Source organism: Lynx canadensis, chromosome E2, assembly GCF_007474595.2.
Source record: "Lynx canadensis isolate LIC74 chromosome E2, mLynCan4.pri.v2, whole genome shotgun sequence".
In the NCBI taxonomy this organism is placed as follows: Eukaryota; Metazoa; Chordata; class Mammalia; order Carnivora; family Felidae; genus Lynx; species Lynx canadensis.
The window spans coordinates 52,189,921-52,208,076 of record NC_044317.1 but is presented as its reverse complement, the minus strand read 5'-3'; the positions used below and the strand labels follow the sequence as shown (position 1 = coordinate 52,208,076).

Here is an 18,156-nt window from a genome sequence, read left to right as displayed (position 1 = left end):
AAAAAATTTTTAAAAGTAAGCTCTACACCCGGCATGGGGCTTGAACTCACGACCCCCAGAGATCAAGCGTAGCACGCTCTCCCGGCTGAGCCAGCTGGGGCGCCTCGAGTGTGCAAATCTTAACCGTACAGCTTGGCGATTTTTTTCACGCACGTAGGGCCGTTGAACCACCTCCCAGACCAAGATACGGATGGTTTCCTTTTCCAAGAAGGTCTCTCATGCACGTTCCCTGTCAGTTTCCCTACGAGGATCACCAATGACCTACACCACCACACTGGTTTGGCCTGTTCTAGAACTTCGTGGAAATGGGAGTCCCACAGCATGCTGTCTCTGTGGATGCATGGATAAGCCATCAGTGGGTGGATACGTGGATGGGTGGATGGATTAATAGATAGATGATAGATAGATAGATAGATAGATAGATAGATAGATAAAGGTCCACTGATGGATGAGGGGGTGAACTGATGCTCGGCCACCCCTAGGGGTTTGAGGTGAGGTCTCAGCCTGACAATGGGGGAGGGCACAGGACAGGGGAACGGGGTGGGGTGGTCAGGTGGGAGGCTTGGTACCTCTGGCCCACAGAAAGTGACAAGGGCCGGTAGGGCACCTGTCTCCCAACCTTCTGGCCTCGCCCTCACCGCGACCTACGCACGTCCCTCACGGGCAGGGATCCGTGTCTGTCCTATCCTCCCGCTGGCCCTCACCCTTGAAGCCCCGCCCCCCGGCCGCCCCCTCCAGGTCTGTGACCCCGGCTCACCCCCCACTCCCCCACCCCACCAGGGCAAGGTCCTGGTCCAGGCCCAAGTCGGGGGTTTATAACCAGTGTGGACAGATTGGTTAAGTCTCGTCGACTGCCCGGGACCTTTCAAGCCTCAAACGGCAGCCTGCAGGCCCGCAGATCCCCCAGAAGACCCCCCTGGGCGGACCTAGAGAGACTTCTCGAATCTGCTCCTGCCCATTCAGAATGCAGCAGCTTCCTCTCACCCGGGTCCAGCTTTTATCCCACTTGCTGCAGTGTGGCCCTTGGAGGGGTCCCGAATAGGGGTGATGGGGGATTAGGGTCGCGCGGAAACCTCCCGGAACGGCTTGTTCCGGGCGCGGGCTCTAGGCGCCCCCTGGCGGCCACTGCCTCTCCCGCACCTCCACTCGCTTCCCCTTGAACTTGGGAGACCTGCATTTTGACCGTCAGAACCAGACAGAGAAGGACGTTCGTGTTCACGCAGGACCACGGGCGGCGCCACGAGACCGCTCCGGGCGCGGTCACCAGGGGCGTCCCCGCCCTGGATCCCCGGGGCAGTTCTCGGCAATGCAGCCCGGCCAGCCCTCCTCCCTCCGGGGGTGCTTCCAGCCTTGTGGGGGTGGGGGCGGGGGCAGGAGTGGCTCATTTGCCCTCCTGGCCGCTTCCGCCGCCCTTCCCCTCCCTCTTCCCTCCGTCTCCCGCCCCTCGTCTACATTCAACTCCTAGAACCCACTCCCACTGCCTCAAAGGTCACCCGTACCCACAAGCTGACCAGCCCCCTGTGCTCCAACCCGTGTCCAGCCATTTCAGCCACCTCGCCACTCACAAGCCTGATGGGAAGCTCAGGCTTCACGGGGCCAAAGTCCAACCCAAATTTCTCTGCCCCAAACCCAGGCTCTCCCATCTCCATTGATCTTTTTCCTCGTGCCTCCTGCGTTCGCTCATTCCGTCTTCATGCATTCTGTCTCCCTCTCCATCTGCGCAACGGCCGGGGAGAGGTTAGAGCTGTACTTTTTGGAGTGTGTGTTCCCTCCTGTCCCATCTCAGTACAGGGCACCTCCATCCACGCAAATGCTCTGCCAAGAACATCCCTGGCGCTATCCTCGACCTCCCTCTGACCTTCGTACCAACACGCAGCCTCTGAGACGATCGGTGCATTCTACCTCTCAAAAGACCTATCAAAGACCCGGCAAGCCCCCACCTCCATTGAGTCCGCACTGGTCCAGGAGCATCATCTCCTGCCTGGACTACTGCGGTTTGCCTTGTCGGTGGGTTCCCTGCTTCATCTCTGGCCCCCAACAATCCGTTCCCTGCCCACAGTCTGCGCGACTCTCTCCTCACGTGGTCCCTATGGCCCTGCATGATCTGGTCCCAGGTTGCAGCATGGGCCTCACCTCCCACGCTCTCTCCTTGACTCACTTAGTTGCAGGCAGCCAGGTCTCCCTTGCCCTTCCAGACATTCTCCACCCCAGGACCTTTGCACTAGCTGTTCTCGCCACCTGGAAAATTTCCCCTGTGATATCTGCATGGCTGCCTCCTTTGTTTTATCCCAGTCTCTGCTCAAATACCAGCTGCAGGAGAGGACCAATATTTTGGCTTAATACCGAGCCTGAACGAGGCTGGGGACAAACGGAAGGGCTGTTTCAAAGGGACAGTGGACAGGGCTTGGGTTGGAATCTCAGATCTGGACAAGTCTGGGCTAGCCACTCCCCTTCTCTGTGCTTCAGAGTCCTCAGCTGTAAAACAAAAAGCGGGGAGGGTCACAGTATCTGGACACAAGCACTTGGGACAGAAATGGCTTCGTACAGATGAAACAGGCATTAATTTTTAAAATGGCATTACTGCCATTAAAAGAGAGAATACATCATGTTGCCAGGCTTCTGCCCCAGGGGGAATCATGTAAGTGGGCTTCCAGACTTTGGCTCACGGGACTTTTGATCAGTCAACATTCCTCCTCGCCTCCTCAGCCCCCATGAACATACACAAAAGGTAAGGCACAGGGGGGTGGAGGAATCTTCAGCTGTCTGTCTGTCTGTGCTCCTGCCTCATTCATGGAGGGCTGGGCTCTCCAAGGGGAATGGAGGAAATCCTGGCCGGGCCCGGACTCTCTCAGCAAGCCCGTGAGTCTGTGTGGCTTTGGGTAAACGTCTTACCCTCTTTGGGCCCCCATCTCTGTTGCGGCCAAATGAACACGGCAAAAATGTCAACTTTTCACAGTGGTTTACTTTCCTTAGAAAGCTCTTTAGTATTTTAACAATGATTTTCCTGAGTATAAGAGCAACGCACGCTTGTGGGGGGCAGGGATGGGAGCTGGGATCAGGTATTCACACCGTGGGGGGCTGGAGCCGCGGATCTGGGCCGCGTGCTCCGGAGTGACACCCAGGACGACAGCACAGAACCCTCCGAGGCCGCTGCCAGGACCACTGGGTTCGAGGACGCCCAGTCCTGGCCGTGACCCCGGGGGTCTCCTCTGCCGCCCACGGGTCTGGAGGGAGTCCACCCGCGGGAGCCTGCTCTCTCCAGAAAGCGGCTGCGGGGGCGGCCGGGAGACCAGCCGCGGCCTCCAGCCTGTGCTGCCAGGGGTGCAGAGGTCGGTCGGGCCCACCCGGTGTCCCCTGCAGTGAGGAGCCCGGGAGGACCCGGAGAAGGTACAGAAAAGCGATGTAGGGAAGGAGGGAGGAATCCACCGTGGTTCACCTTCAGGGGCACAATCTCCACGCGCCTTTCTCTGTGCATGTGTCTCCAGACGTCTTCAAACTGGTCAAGGTGCTACTGTGCTCTTGGCGCATTTGACAGTTCTGAGACGGATCATCAGTATTTCCCCAGCTCATTAAAAATTTGTCCAAAAGCTGCCTTTTAAAGATGGCGGTGAAACCTCCCAAGTGTAGACACACTGCTTGTAAAAAGCCGTTTCCTACTGTTCTGTATTTGGATGATTTCTGCGTCTCTTCTTAATCAAGTAGAGCCAACAGCACACAGCTTCCTATATATGGAGGATTCTTTGTCCGCATCTGAATTCCTTTTTTGCTTTTGCTTTTGCTTTTAAGTAGGCTTCACATCCAGGACGGAGCCCAGGGCAGGGCCTGAGCTCCCAACCCTAGGATGAAAACCGGAGCCAAGATCCAGAGTGGACGCTTAACCACTCGAGGAAACCGCTCTGGGGCCTCACGAATTCCTATTTTTAAAAAGGCTTTCTCCACGATAGAAGATTCGGGGAGGCTGGGAAAAGGAATCCCCGCGCCCGCAGGACCGGGCGCTGGGGCGGGGACGGCGGCAGATCCCGTTTGCGTCTTTCCACAAAGCGTCTGACGTGAACACGTCCCGGTCGTTACTCGTGCGCCCGACCCCTCGGGTAGCAGCCGCGGAGGCTTCCTCCCGGAGCGGCCGGGCCTGCCCACGTCCATTACCGCATTTCCGTCCATTCTGCACAGCACTCGGGCCGACCTGCCTCGGCATCGGGCCTCCCCCCAGACTTCCGGCCTTTGCTTAGGGCACGTTCCCAGGAGTGCGATCAGGGGTCAGAAGGGAAAGAGCATCTGCGAGGGGTCCCTGGCCCAGACTGCAAGGTTCCGCTTTAAAAAAAATAAACAACCCATCTTCATTCTTTTCCTAACACTGTTAGAATAGCAAACGCTCACAGAACGTTCTCTGCTAAGGACGGTCACGGGCAGTCTCACCCGATCCTCGTCGAAAGGCACCGTGAGGTACCGTGATGTCCATACTGCGAGATGGGGACAGAGAGGTGGTGTAACCTTCACAAGGCTGCACAGCTAGCACGTAACACAGCTGGCTTTGAAATCAGGATGCCGGCTCCCACATCCGAGCTCTCAACACCTTCAGGCTGCAGCCAGAGACGGGCCCCGTCCCTTCCAAGAGCCAAGTGCCCGACCTGCTGTATAGACGGGGGATTGCTTATTCAGCCAGGACCCAACGGATAGGTAGTTCTCCCATTTCTGCGTGCAGGACAGTCAGAGGCAGAACTGGATTTTGCGGTGCCTGAAGCTTTTACAATTTGCGGGACCTGCTTCAGGAAAAGTAACGCAGATTGAAAAGCAGGTGCGGGGCCGTGGAAGGAACCAGCATGAATAGTCCTGACGCTTGGGCTCCATTACCATCACCCTGACGTGCACGTCCGGCCCCCCCAAATTATGCATTTCCGACCGTAAAGTGGAGACTTTCCCGTGTACCCCACCACCTAGATCACGCGTCGCTGTACTTGTCTCAAGAGGCCTCCGGGCCCCTGTCCACTTCTCCTGCCCTATTGTTCCTCGCGTTTCAAGGGAAGCTGCACACATCAGCATGGTGCCGGCAGATCCGCTTTTGCCCTTCGGGCGTAAAACTCGGATGTGAAACGTAATTTACGTGCAGGAAACCACCCACACGGGCCTGTGCCGCAGACCCGTGTTCTGCACACATGGGAACAGACGCATTTCCCTAGGGGACGGACCGGCACGGGCTTCCGGAGGGCTCTAAGGTCCAGGCTGCACCGGGCGTCCTCGGGGAGCCGGCCAGCCCCACCCCCAGGTACCATGTACTTGGCGGATGCGTTGATGGCCATCTCTGGGCATTAAGAGTTTCCTCCCCTCTTCCAGAAGGTTCCTTGACGCTTATTCCCCAGAAGGGACTTACTGGGTCAGAGGCTGCGGCTTAGGGCTCTTTTCAGAGTGGCTCCCAACCCGTCCCCCGGCTCCCCCTCACATATATGCACAAAGAGCCATTTTACTGTCTGTACAACGTCCCTTTTTACTTTTAAGATGGGAGAGGGGGCGGGGCAGGAGCAGATCCTTAAAGCTGTGATGTTTGACCGGATATGGGAGGGAGTGGGGAGGGGACCCTGCCATTACTCTCTCCCTTCACCCATTTCTTTTATAAACTGCTTGCTCTATTTTTATAAACCTCTCATCCCAGAGAAACCTTTCCAAAAGCCACGAGGAAAGAGAGGGAAAGGCTAACAGAACACCACAAACACTGAATGCCTCTGACAAACGACACCTTACACGAAGCAAAAAGCCAAGAGCCTGGGAGAAATGTTTGCAACAGGCGTGACAGACTTCAGGATCCATAACAAGTAAAAAGCTACTGCAAGTAAACAAGAAAAATGACGAACAGTCTAAGAGGAAACTGGTCAAAAGCTTTGAACCAGCATTGAAGAAGGTGCCAATGATGGGAAGACACACACATATATATTCGACCTCTCTGGTAACCAGGTAGAATTTAACGAAAGACGTGAGATCAGACAGCAAGAAGGCTGCAAGCAAGCAAGTGGGCCCCTACGTTGCTGCAGGGTACAGATCAGCACACGCTACGTGGAGAACAATTTGGCCGAACCTACCAAATGACCTTTTGCACAGATTTTCCCTAGATTTTACCAGAACTAAATATGGTATGATCGTATCCGTGACCCAGCAAAGCCAAAACAATTCTATTTTCAGGGGCTCCTGGGTGGTTTGGTTGGCTAAGTGTCTGACTTCGGCTCAGGTCGTGATCTCACAGTTCACGGGTTCGAGCCCCGCGTCGGGCTCTGTGCTGACAGCTCGGAGCCTGGAGCCTGCTTCGGATTCTGTGTCTCCCCCTCTCTCTGCCCCTCCCCTGCTCATGCTCTTTCTCTCAAAAATGAATAAACGTTAAAAATATTCTCTTTTTGTGCATACGTGGATATAATTTTATAGAATCACACGTGGAACTTAATGGAATCATTCACACTGACCTGCAGTGACAGCTACTTGGCAGGGAAAGGCATGGGTCTGAATGGAGAGCAAAGGTCAAGGGTAATAGTCACGGTGTTCTGGTGTCCTTATGCACTGTATCTAAGATTCACAGCAAGAAGATGGTCCTTTATTACTTGTACAAAAAATGGTTTAAAAAAATCCTTTTTAGGGGCGCTGGAGTGGCTCAGTCGGTTAAGCGTCCAACTCCTGATCTTGGCTCAGGTCATGATCTCACGGTTCGTGAGTTCGATCCCTGCATCGGGCTCTGTGCGCACAGCATAAAATCTGCTTGGGATTCTGTCTCTCTCGCTTTCTCTGCCCCTCCCGTGCTCACGTGTTCTCTCAAAATAAACAGACTTAAAAAAAAATTCTTTCTAAAGGTTTGGGGAGAGGGAATTAGTCCTTCTCACGTGCTTGTTTCCGCCCCATTTTAACGGGGAGGACTGCCCCCCCCCCCCCCCCCCGGGTTGTCGTGAGGGTCAGTGAGTGATTCCATCTGCTTAAAAGCACAGTAGGTGCTCGGCAAACGTTACCAACGCGACAGGGCCATACGCAAGACCTGACTCTCGTCACAGGGACAGAAAGACGTGGGCTATTTCGCATCAGACACCCAGGTGTGATCCCTGCCTCGCACCCCCCCCCCCCGGCCCCTATACCCACCCAAGCAGCCTGCAAGCCCCATTTCCTCTGCCTCCTTTCCCTAAGATCTGGGTTCTCACCAGGCTTTAGGGAAGACGAATGTTCTGGTACCTGCGTCCCTATGTGCTAGGGAGGGACACACAGAGGAAGAAGCCGCCTCCAGGAGGGAGTCAAGTCACACACAAGGCCCAGGGTGTTGGTCAGAGGTGTTTTATTGCAGGGAGGGGGCTCCGGCATCCCGTGGAGGCTATAACCTGGGGACGGAGGAAAACGGTCAGAAGGTTTGAATCAGCACAGAAGAAAGTGCCAGTGAGATGAAGACATACTCAAACTCTGGTAACTGGGGTGTAACTGGGGCCTGAGGGTGCACGAGGGGAGGGAGGGCCCCATGGCCTCACCCGCTTGACACCCCCCCGACTCGTTTGGGCCCTTCCATCTCCCTTTGGGGCCTCTCGCCGCCCCGGCTCTGGGTTCAAGTGCATCTGGTGGGCTGCCCTCCCTGGGTCTGGCCAAGGGCTCGTTCTTATTTAAGCAGATTAGAAGTGTTTCTGTCACAGCCGAGGGACCAGTCTGCCTGGCAGGGGAAGGGGAGGGCCACTCACTGGATCTCGCGGAACGCCCGCCTCTCCACGAGCTTCACTTTGTACTTGCGCTTGAACCTGCACAAGGGAAGGGAGGGGTGAGTAACCGGCAAGCCCGCCAAGCGCAGGGAGTTTCCCGACACCCTTGCTCCCCCCGCCAGCCCCGAAGCCTCACTTGGCTCTCTCCCGAGGCTCGATCATGTTTCTCTTCTGGAAGCTCTTGAACCGGTCGCGGAGGATGTTGCCTTCGGGCTGCGGGACACAGAGAGGGAAGCCTCAACGGGGGGGCCCGCTGACCTCTCCACGGGGCTCAGCCCGGCCCTCAGCTGGGGGGGTGGATGCACCGAATGCACAGGCCCGGGCTGGGTGTGCAGGGATCAACGGGAGGGAAGGAGAGGGCACGCCAGGCAGGGGCAGAGGGCAGGGTGCACGGCTGGCACACTACTGAAGCAGAGCCGGTCGGAGCCCCGAGGCGTGCCAAACTGTGCGGTGCCCGTGGCTGTGGTGAGAAGCCGAGGCCCGCTGGGAGCCACGGCAGGCTCTGAGCCAGCGAGGGACAAGGCCCGCTCTGGGCTTTAGGGAGACCTCTCTGGCACTGAAGAGGGGGAGGGGGGGGCCAGGAGACCAGGGGCTGGGAGGAAAGGCCTTCTGAGGGTCACAGGCTCAAACCCCCACACCAGCCGGCCCCTCACCCCCGAGGACCCCGTGCCCTCAGCCCCCAGGCATCAGCCCAACCGGCCCATCCCGGGGGCAGCCATGATGTCGCCCACAGCCCCTGGGGGCACGGGGAGCAAGGATGGGATCATCACCGGGCACGGGGGCCCCCCTACAGCACGTCACCCAACGTGGGCAAGTACCTTTAGGGTCCTAAGCGAGTCAGCGAGCTCCGAGCTGAGCTGCACGTCGATGTCGGGGTCCTGATACCTGGAGAACACGGGCGGGGGGCGTTCAGAGGATCCGCCTTGCCCAGGGCAGAGCCCAAGGGCCCCATTCGGGCAGTGGGCCTCGGAGAACGTGGGGCTTTGTGGGGGAAGAAGATGATCTCCCGGGAGGCCCCCCGCCCTCACCCCCAGCCCGGCGGGCCTCACTTGAGCCGCCCCAGCCTGCGGGGCCTGTCGGCCTCGGCCAGTCTCCGCGCCCGCCGCTGCTCCCGCCGTCGCGCCAGCTCCGCCAGTCGCCTCGCCACCTGGGCCTTGATCCCACGCAGCCTGAAGAGCTCCTGGTGCCGCAGCCGGGCGGCCCGCACGGCGGCCTGCCGCACTCGCTGCGGGAGGGCCGGGCGGGTCAGTCAGGGGCCGGGCACGGTGCCGTCCCCGGGGGACCTTCCCTCCACCGGGCGGCCCCCTTCACAGCAGCTGTCTTCTGAGGCCCCCTTCCTTACCCACGGGTGGCCCACAAATCCCACCCCCAAGTATCAGCACCAGGGCAGCACGGACTTGATCTAGCACGTGCCCCACTGCATATCCTGAGCCCAAGTGGTGCCCAGAGGGAACCAGGAAACGGGTCTCGACTAACTAGAGCTGTGAGGACCGCAGACAGCACAAAAAAGCAGGCCGGGGGGGCAGAGAAGGCAGGCCGTGAGCACGGGAACAAGCAGGCCGCGGGTGGGAGCCACCAGGCCGCGGGGGCAGGAGAGGCCGGGGCCTGCGGTGCTCACCATCTTCCGGGCGGCCTTCTCCCGCCGCCGCCGCTGCTCCGTCTTCTTCTCCGCGGTGGCCGGGCACGCGGCCACGACTGAGGCCTCGGCTCCCTCGGCCTGCTCCCCTCCAGCCTCGGGCCCCTCGTCCTGGCCCTCGCCCGACTCCCCCTCCCCGTCGGACTCCTCCAGCAGCCCCTGGCACATCTCCTGGAATGTAGACTCCTGGGGGGGTGGGGGGTGGAAAGGACGGGAAGTGGGGTGTCAGGGGCCGGGCACCCCGAGGGCCAGGCAGGTGGGCGGGGCCGGGGAGAGGAGCAGGCGGGGCGTGGGCTCACCTGGGTGGCGGCCTGCTCCGGGCTGGGCAGGGCCAGCTGCCGCTCCAGCCTCTCTGCCTGCTTCTGCCGCTGCAGCTCGACCTCGTGGGCCGCCAGGAGCAGGGTCTGGAGAGGAAGGGGTGGAGGTGAGGACCCGGGCCACCCCCGGGAGTCACAGACGGACCAGGCCCTCTCACCTCCCGTCGGCACCCCCAGCGCCCAGCCCCTCCTCCCCTCCAGGGTCTCCCCAAGCAGCCAGGAGGGCCTCTGCTCCCAAACCACCCTCCGCTCTTTGAAGGCCGGCCGGGTCCCTGCCCACGGTAAGGTTTCGTTTACGTGACACACAGAACAAGCGATTCTGTAAAGAGATCTGTGGGAAGGACGGCGGTGGCCGCCTAGGGAAGACGGGGCAGGGGCGGGGGGTGATGGCTGACGGGCGCCCTACTCTGTCAACATTCTAAAAACCCTGAGACCGCGCCAGAAGCGGGCGAGTCCTGAGGCTGAGGGCTGTCTCTGCAACACCGTCGGGCAAAGAGCCAAGACAGACTGCTCTTCCCAGGTCCCCCCCAGCGCCCACGTCAGGCCGGACTCAACGACCGCGGCCACAGGCCCCTCTGCTCGCGAGCAGCCTCGCCCCACTAACGCTTGCTGTGACGCGGCCTCTGCACCTACAGGTGAGGACCCCGCTCTCTCCATTCCTGGGGGGCCACGAGACACCCTCTCTTCGTGAACGAGGCTGAACCGCACCCGCCCGCGTGTCCCGCATCTACCGGACCTGCATTTCTCCCCGGGAACCTGTGCTCTCCCGGGGGACAAAGGGCTCGTCCCCCGTCCACAACCCCCGCGGTTAACAGACATCTGCGTGACAAACGGGGACTCTCACAGCCAGGTTCTCCCACTGCTAAACTATCCCAGGCCTTAGAGAAATCTCGCTGGTCAGACTGCTCACCGTTCACTGAGACCTTTTGCGCCCCCGTCCCGTGGACCGCCCCCCAAAGGCGGCCCGGTCTCGTGTACCTCTGGGTCTTTGTACATGCTGTTCCTGAAACACCCATTCCCCTCTTCCCGTGGCAAACTCCTCCTCAGACATTTGGTCGAAGCTCTGATGTCCCCCTCCTCCAGGAAGCCCTCCCTGACCCCCAAGTCTGGATTTGGCAACCCCTCTGAGTCATCACTGTCTGGGAAGGGGTCCGTCCCCCGACCCCCACCGGACCACGAGCCCCAGGGGGGCAGGCCGGGGGCTGCCTCAGTCCCTGCTGACTCCCCAGCAGCGGTGGGCACAGAGGAAGTGCCTGGTGAGGGCACCAACCAAGCGGCCAGGCGACGACGGAGGAGGGACCCGCTCAGGGCCGCGTACCTGGTGGTCCTCAAAGGACGGGTTGTAGGAGGCCCCGGCTGGCGTCACCTCCACAGCAGGGACCTGGGAGGGCTTGGCGTGCAGATGTGGCGGCCGCTGGAGGAGGACAAGGCAGGATGAAGCCTGGGAGCCAGGACCCGAGAGCTCACAAGCCGCTGCGGGACTCCAGGCTCGGAAGACGGCAGGGGCCTCAGCAGCGCCCACAGCCTTCACACCGCGAGGGGCCTGTGCGTCCGGCATCCAGAGCAACGGACACTGGCTACCCACCTGCTATGCTACCCTCGGGAGCCACATCTCCAGGACGAGCGAGCGCCCTGCAGGCAGGGGCTCTGCCTGCCTTCCCCGAGAAAAGCCCCTGTGACCCCCGGGGGGGGCAGCAGTTGCGGAAACACAGGGTACAGGGCACCTGTCGCTGACGCCTGCGGCAATGTTGGCAGAGGGCACGAGGCTGTCTGACCTGCCTCTGACCTGCGTCGCTCAGAGCAGGGCGCGGGTGACACGGGGCTGACGGAGACCCCTAGTGTGGCCCTGGGCCCTGCGGGAGCTCGTGACAAAGGCGGGAGGTGGTTGCCTGGGTGGCGCGGTCCGTTAAGCACCTGACTCTTGGTTTCAGCTCGGGTCGTGATCTCCCGGTTCGTGGGTTCAAGCCCCGCATCAGGCTCTGGTCTGACAGCTTAGAGCCTGCTTGGGATTCTGTCTCCCTCTCTTTCTCTGCCCTCCCCCGCTCGCACTCTATCTATCAAAAATAAGGAAACATTTAAAAAAAGAAAGAAAGGTCCACCCAGACGGAATCTGAAGGCAGAGGCCGTCAGTCTCCAGCAGAAGCCCGGGGGGAGCCCTGGAAGAAGCCCTCTGGCTCCCGCCCTCTCCCCACACCCACCGCCCGCGGGTCCCAGGGCTTCCGCCCAGGGGTGTCTCGCCTCCATCCCTGTACCCCCCACCCCCGCACGCCACAATCCCACCTCCAGACCTGAACGTGGCCCCCGCCTCTCCTGCACGAAACCACTCAAAATAAAGCTCTGAAACCTGAGTGGTGCTCCCTCCCACCAGGCCGGCCTCCTCCCCGACCTGCTGCACGAACCCACCCTGGTGTCCCCCAGTTCCCTGCCCCCCATCTAGGTACAGCTGCCACCCCCAGTTAACTGGCCAACACGGGCTTCTTTTCAGTGACCTTCGCTCATCTCCCCGGGGCACCTCCTGCTGACCGCCAGCCTGCTCTCTCCTCCGGTTCAGAGGCACCAGGTTCCCGCACGTGGGGTCTCGGCCACAGGCAGAGACTGAGGCGCCAGGGCCCCTGTGCAGAGCAGCTCCTAGCACCCCAGCCCTCCCCCGAGCAGTCGCCCAGGACGCCCTGCTGCCGCGGCCTCACCTTCACTCCTTTCTTCTTGGTCTGCTGCAGGAAAAAGGCGTCCTGGCCAGCCAAGGGTCGGTCCAGGAGGTCTATGGAGGCAGTGAGGGGTGGCTGCTGGGGGCTTTCCAGCGTGGCCCAAAGGGCTCCCTCTGATCCCTCCCCGTTCACAAAGAGAGCACTGAAGCACACACGAGAAAAGGACTGACTCGGGCTCCAAGGGATTTTGAGTGCCAGGCAAAAGAGCATATGGAGAGATCCAGAAAGCAGAAGGGAGCCAAGGCTGAGGGGCACAGGGTGCCCTCAGGAAAGGAAAGCCACTTCCAGATGCTGAACTCTGCTGAGGATCACCAAACACACACTTGCAGAGCGCTTCTCTTACACACTGTGCTCTTGTGCGGTGCACAACCTGCACAAATGGGCATGGCAGCCCAGTCCCCACCCACAAGTGACAGCAAGGGTACTACTCACTGTCTTTGGCCCAGAGATCATAGAAAGGCCGCTCAACGGTATCTTGGGGCCCGGGCTTGGCTTTGATCGCAGGAGGGTTCCGAAGCCGGGCCTGTGCCTTGCGCACCTCCCGGGGCAGCTCGCCCTGCTTGGCCAGTTTCTCCCATAGCTGCTCCTTCCGTTTGAGCTTTCTGGCATTGGGGACCTGGTGAGCAAGGACACTGGGGCGAGGAGAAGCAGCCAAGTTGGAGTGGGTGAAGCAGAGGCCTGGGTCCTCCCGGTCGGGCTCCCCCACAACCCCCTGCTCAGCAGCTCCCGTCCCAAGCACCCTCTCCAAGGCGAACGTCCTCGTGGATCCTCCTACCCCTCCTGCCTAGCTTCAGAGCCCATCTCCCCAGGTCCGTCTATAGCCCAGGCATCCGCCCTGACCAGAGCCAACAACACAACGGCCTCTGCAGCCCTCGCCCTGCAGGTCTCCCGGGCAGCTCAGCCGTCACCTCAAAACAGACCTCAGCTTTGCTCCCACAGCCACTCCTCCCACATCCCCATCTCAGGAGCCGCCCGCTGTCCACTCCATCACCGGTCCAACCTCCCCTCCTTCGGACCTGTCACCAAGCCAGCCCGATGGGCCTCCGGATGGCCCCCCTCCACCCCGAGCTCCTGGCCGGGCCTGGGCCCTGCACTTGCCTGCCTCGGCCGCCACACCCCAGCCTGCACCTCGCTTCCCCCAATCTGCCCCCCCAAAGCCGCAGGCCGCGCCCCGTTCCTCTCCTCCGAGTGACCCTCGCCTGCCCCACCCCCCGGAACTCCTCAGGGCCAGAAAGCGAGTGGCAGCTGCTGTGAAGACAGAAAGACGGCTCCGGGGGTGGCGGGACACTCACTCTTTGGGGACAGGGACCTTGGACGTGTTCTCTAGGACCAGGTCAACGCGAAGGGGTTTCTTGAGTAGAAGTGACCTTTTCTGGCTTTTGGTTCTCTTCTCGTTCAGCTCTGGGAGCGGAGAGGAGAGGAACCCAAGGCTCAGGCCTCCTTACTTCCCGACCCCCTCACCCCAGCGCAGACATGGCGGGGGGGAGGGGGGGGGGCGCGACCCCAGGCTTCTACCTGAGGACAGACGTGCCCAAGGTGTCCAGGCTCCGACCACCCCCACCCCCGTTTCCCGGGCAGTCAGACCCACAGCCCTGCCCACCAGAGGCTTCCGGACAAGGCACAAAAAACGGCCACAAAAACAAAAACGCTAACGAGAAACAAGGCGACCAAGTGACAAGGAGACTCAGGACCCAAAAGAGCTGATCCTCAGCACGACAGTTTTCTGCCTTTTTCGACTGAGCGTGAAAGGCAAGAACCCCAGGACAAAAGATACTAGGGCAGAAGCCACACCCTTCCGTTTTCTGCGCTCCTTCACAACACAGACTTCGCTCATCTCTGCTCCCACAACGAGAACGCTAACGCCTACCTCCACGATCGTCTGGAAAGGTAACCGCTATTTTTTAAAATTATTTACTGACAGTGCGCATGAGTGGGGGAGGGGGGGGGGGACAGTGGAGACAGAGAGACAGAGAGAATATCCCAAGCAGGCTCTGCGCTGTCAGCACAGAGCCCGATGAGGGGCTCGATCCCACGACCCGTGAGATCCTGATCTGAGCCAAACTCAGAAGTTGGACGCTTAACCGCCAGAGTCACCCAGGCACCCTGAAAAAGGAATTATTGCCAACACAGACACGGTGATCACCTGGGAAAGCCCATGATCGCTATTATCGTCACCCACCCAGCCTTTTTTTCTCTCCCTTGTGTCCCCAGGACCCGAAACTGAGAGCCATGAGTCAGTCAGTCACGTGCCGTTGGAATTGCTGTCGCACTGGAATGGAGCCCGTGAGCCACAGCCAGACTGACAGGCCACGAACAGTGCCTATACATTTCCTTTTTGGTTTTTGTACATAACATTTTTTTAACGTTTATTTTTGAGAGAGAGAGAGAGAAAGAGAGAGGGGGGGGGGGAAAGTGCACGCCAGCGCACAAACAGGGGAGGGGCAGAGGAGAGGGAGACAGAGAATCAAAGCAGGCTCCGGGCTCACAGCAGAGAGCCTGATGGGGGGGGCTCAAACTCTCTCACTGTGAGATCATGACCTGAGCTGAAGTTGGACGCTTAACCAACTAAGCCACCCAGGCGCACCTAGCTTTCTTTTTCAAACCGAAAGCAGGGGCACCTAGGTGGCTCAGTCCGTTGGGTGTCTGACTCGGGCTCAGGTCATGATCTCGGTTTGTGGGTCTGAGTCTCGTGTCTGGCTTTGCGCTGACAGCGTGGAGCCTGCTTCGGATTCTCTGTCTCCCTCTCTCTCTGCACCCCACCCCATGCACGTTAAAAATTTTTTTTTTTTTTTTTTTTTTTTTGTAAATCTAAAGCAGAACCTATAAACTGCTCCTCCTCTGTTCCCAGAGAGACTTCATACTGGCCACAGTAGGCCTTTGCGACCACCCTAGGGCAGGTCCTGACTTCCCCTCACTGTTCACACACCAGATCAGCTCACTTCTGTGAACATCGATCGCTTCGACATCATCATCTCTCGCTTGCTCAAAGGTTCCTGCGCCTCAAAGCAGTGCCCTCCCTCTTTTTCTTTCGCCGAGACACCTCTTCTCATACTCCTTAGAACAGAGCCGGGGACTGGACTCCTACGTGCTCCCCGAAGGTATCCTGTTGTGCTTGCCACGCTCATAAAAGCAGACCCCTTCGCTTGTTTTCTAGCCCTTCCTTAAAGCAGACGTCTCCTCCTGGTCTGCTTTTCTCCTTACTGACGGGAAGCCTGCTGCGCACTCCAGTAACCCCTAACTCACCTCTCCAGCCCTTTCCGCCCCACCCTGCCTTTTGGCAGATAAAGGCGCGCAGATTAGCACGAGCTTCTTACCTACTCATCAGAGCAGAGCAGATCTGCTTCTTCTTATTAAACCGCATCTTACAAAAAACAGTCTCCTCCCTTACAGCAACGCTTTGACTTTGCCTTTCTGCAAGTTAACGAGAGCCCTGCTACTTTCCGTCTCCTCTACTCAGGGGCAGACCCCTACCGGTCTCTCCGTGCATGGAGAGCTGGGATGCCTCAAGAACACCTGACTTGCTATCTTTAGCTTCCTTTCTGTACGGTCCAGGTCCTCTCGTTTAGGGCAAAGCCTCTTTCTAGCAGATGTCTGCCATCCGAGCCATGATATTAACAGAGACTCTCGAAAGGACTGAGATGGGGGTGACAAGGACCCAGCAGGCGACGCTGAAAGCTCCTTACCTTTTTGCTTGGCGCCGGTGTCCACGAAGAAGAGTTTCTCATCGGGGGCCTCGGATACCAAGCCACTGGGAGACGGGAATGCAGAAGGTCAAAGATGTTGGGAAGGATGCAAGCTGCCGGGGGGGGGGGGGGGGGGGGGGGGGGGTTAACCTCTCTGGGACCCAGCTTTCCCCCGCGGTTTGGCTCATTCAAGCACCTTCTTCCCGCCATGCGTTCCCTCCAGGCTAAAGCCTTTCCCTTCGCTTTACATAACTTGCTACTGAACAGACCGTAAAACTTAAAATATTAACCTAAGGTAGGTGCATGGATCGTATTTACACTACAGTTATTAGTTATTTACCTGAGTCCTAACTTCACACTGGTGGTCCTACACCCAGTAATCTTATCAGTCCCCCAACCTCCCGCCCAGAGTCCCCAACTTCCCCAGAGGTGCCCGAAAAGGACGCTCCCAGGCCCCCAGGAGTCCCCCCCGCCCCAAGCACGCTGGGCCTCGCGCCCCGCCACGCGGAACGGCGCCCGGCTCCCGGAAGTCCCGCCCCACGCACCCGCTCGTGCGCTCCTGCAGCCGCACGTCTTCCAGGAACTGGTCGACCTCCAGCCCCAGCGGCTCCTGAGCGAGCCGCCGCCAGCCTCGCTTTTTATTTCTTGGGCCTCGCCGCCGCCGCCTCAGCGCCGGGTCCACCGACGTGGGCCGCAGCCCCAGAAAGCCGGAATCGGCCTCATTTTTCGAGCACCGTCCGCCGCCGCCGCCACTGCCTCCCGGCGCCATCTTGGCAAAGGAAGTATTCGGCCGCGAGCGCCCCTCAAAGCGGATTTGTGGCATGCGCGCGCAGATCTCCCGCCCCCTCCCGTGACCTACTTCCTGTTGCCTCCATCTTGGTAAAGTGGCTGGAGCGGCAAAGGGGCGGAGATAAGGGGTAAATGTCTCCTCCCTCCTATGCAAATTCCTCTCGTCGGTGGGTCGCAGGTTCGCGGCTCTAACCCTAGGCAAACGCTTTTCCGGCTGCCCAGGAATTCTTTTTTTTAAGTCTGCGTGTATTTTTAATTTTTCTTATTTAAAAATTGTAAAGCTTATTTATTTTGAGAGAGAAAGGCAGGGAGGATCAGAGAAAGAGAGAGAGAGGAAGAGAGAGAATCCAAGCAGGCTCCACAGTCAGCACAGATCTGGCCCGATGTAGGGCTCAAACTCAAGAACTCTGAGACCATGACCTGAGCTGAAATCGAGAGTGGGCCTCTTAACGGACTGAGCCACCCAGGCACCCCTGTATTTTATTTTGTTGATTATCTTTAATACAGTTTTCTTTGAAAAGAAAGAACCGTGGATGGCAGATTGGGCAGAAGGCACACCCTCGTCTCAGAATGTTTGGCCTCTCAGTGTTCTAATTCCCAAATCTTGGAAATCCAAGAGCTTTCGGAATGTCGAGGGTGGGAGCCCAGAACCTCGTTTGCGAGGAGTGTTCGAAACATACTGTTAGAAGTGCAGGCTCCGAGGAATGCCTGGGTGGCTCGAGTTAAGCATTGGACTCGGGCTCCGGTCATGATCTCCAGGTTGGTGAGTTCGAGACCCGCACGGGGCTCTGTGCGGACAGCTCAGAGCCTGGAGCCTGCTTTGGCTTCTGTGCCTCCCTCTCTCTGTGCCCCTCCCGTGCTCACGCTCTGTCTCTGTCTCTCAAAAATGAATAAACGTTTAAAAATATATATAAAAAGAGGAGCAGGCTCAGAATCCTTAATCTTGGACAAGCTGCTTAGCTGTGCCTCACTTTCCTCATCTGTGAAATAGGGATAACGGTACATCTGCCTTATAAATTGTTCAGGAGGCCAAAGGAGATCATTAAACGCACGTCTGGCGTCTAAACATTAGCTACTGTTACTGCCTCGCCCCCTGGGACCTCGTCTTAGCATCAACTGATCTTTGCTGTTTACAAATAAGGAAGGAAGCTCGGAGGCCCTTGCGCGCTGGCAACCGTTCCTCGGGATTCAGAGCCTCACACGGGCCGTTCGGGACTGGAAAAGGAAGAAGGGACAGAGAGGGAGGGCGCCCCGCCGGGGGCCGCACGGCGGCGTTCAACTGGATCCTTGCGCTGGGCGTGGGCAGGGTGACCTGCCTCG

At 59.0% G+C, this 18,156-nt stretch overlaps 1 protein-coding gene and 2 non-coding genes across 4 annotated transcripts; all 3 read right to left on the bottom strand.

The window, feature by feature from the left end:
- Window positions 1–7,280: 7,280 nt before the first annotated feature.
- Window positions 7,281–16,831, bottom strand: NOP53 (NOP53 ribosome biogenesis factor). Of its 2 annotated transcripts, XM_030298018.1 has the most exons (13): window positions 16,593–16,831; window positions 16,048–16,112; window positions 13,657–13,765; window positions 12,797–12,996; window positions 12,347–12,417; window positions 10,978–11,073; window positions 9,642–9,746; window positions 9,325–9,528; window positions 8,756–8,931; window positions 8,525–8,591; window positions 7,843–7,919; window positions 7,689–7,745; window positions 7,281–7,340 (listed from the first exon to the last, which is right to left on the bottom strand). In XM_030298018.1, the coding sequence occupies exons 1-13, from the start codon at window positions 16,814–16,816 to the stop codon at window positions 7,334–7,336; spliced, it is 1,458 nt and encodes a 485-aa protein (XP_030153878.1). In that variant the 5' UTR covers window positions 16,817–16,831; the 3' UTR covers window positions 7,281–7,333. The 2 variants fall into 2 exon arrangements, with proteins under 2 accessions (XP_030153878.1, XP_030153880.1); XM_030298020.1 differs by lacking the exon at window positions 7,281–7,340 and having other exon boundaries at window positions 7,685–7,745.
- LOC115503586 lies at window positions 8,374–8,482 on the bottom strand. Its single transcript, XR_003965425.1, has one exon. It is a non-coding gene; the product is annotated as a small nucleolar RNA SNORD23 (small nucleolar RNA).
- On the bottom strand, window positions 14,564–14,686 carry LOC115503584. Its single transcript, XR_003965423.1, has one exon. It is a non-coding gene; the product is annotated as a small nucleolar RNA SNORA54 (small nucleolar RNA).
- Window positions 16,832–18,156: the final 1,325 nt, after the last annotated feature.

Excerpts from the sequence above, each read along its gene's own strand:
- NOP53 (XM_030298018.1), bottom strand. The coding sequence starts at position 16,816 with ATGGCGCCGGGAGGCAGTGGCGGCGGCGGCGGACGGTGCTCGAAAAAT. Across the intron at positions 13,766-16,047 it reads CACCGGCGCCAAGCAAAAAG|AGCTGAACGAGAAGAGAACC; the intron begins GTAAGGAGCTTT and ends CTCCGCTCCCAG. Across the intron at positions 11,074-12,346 it reads CCAAGAAGAAAGGAGTGAAG|CGGCCGCCACATCTGCACGC; the intron begins GTGAGGCCGCGG and ends GTCCTCCTCCAG.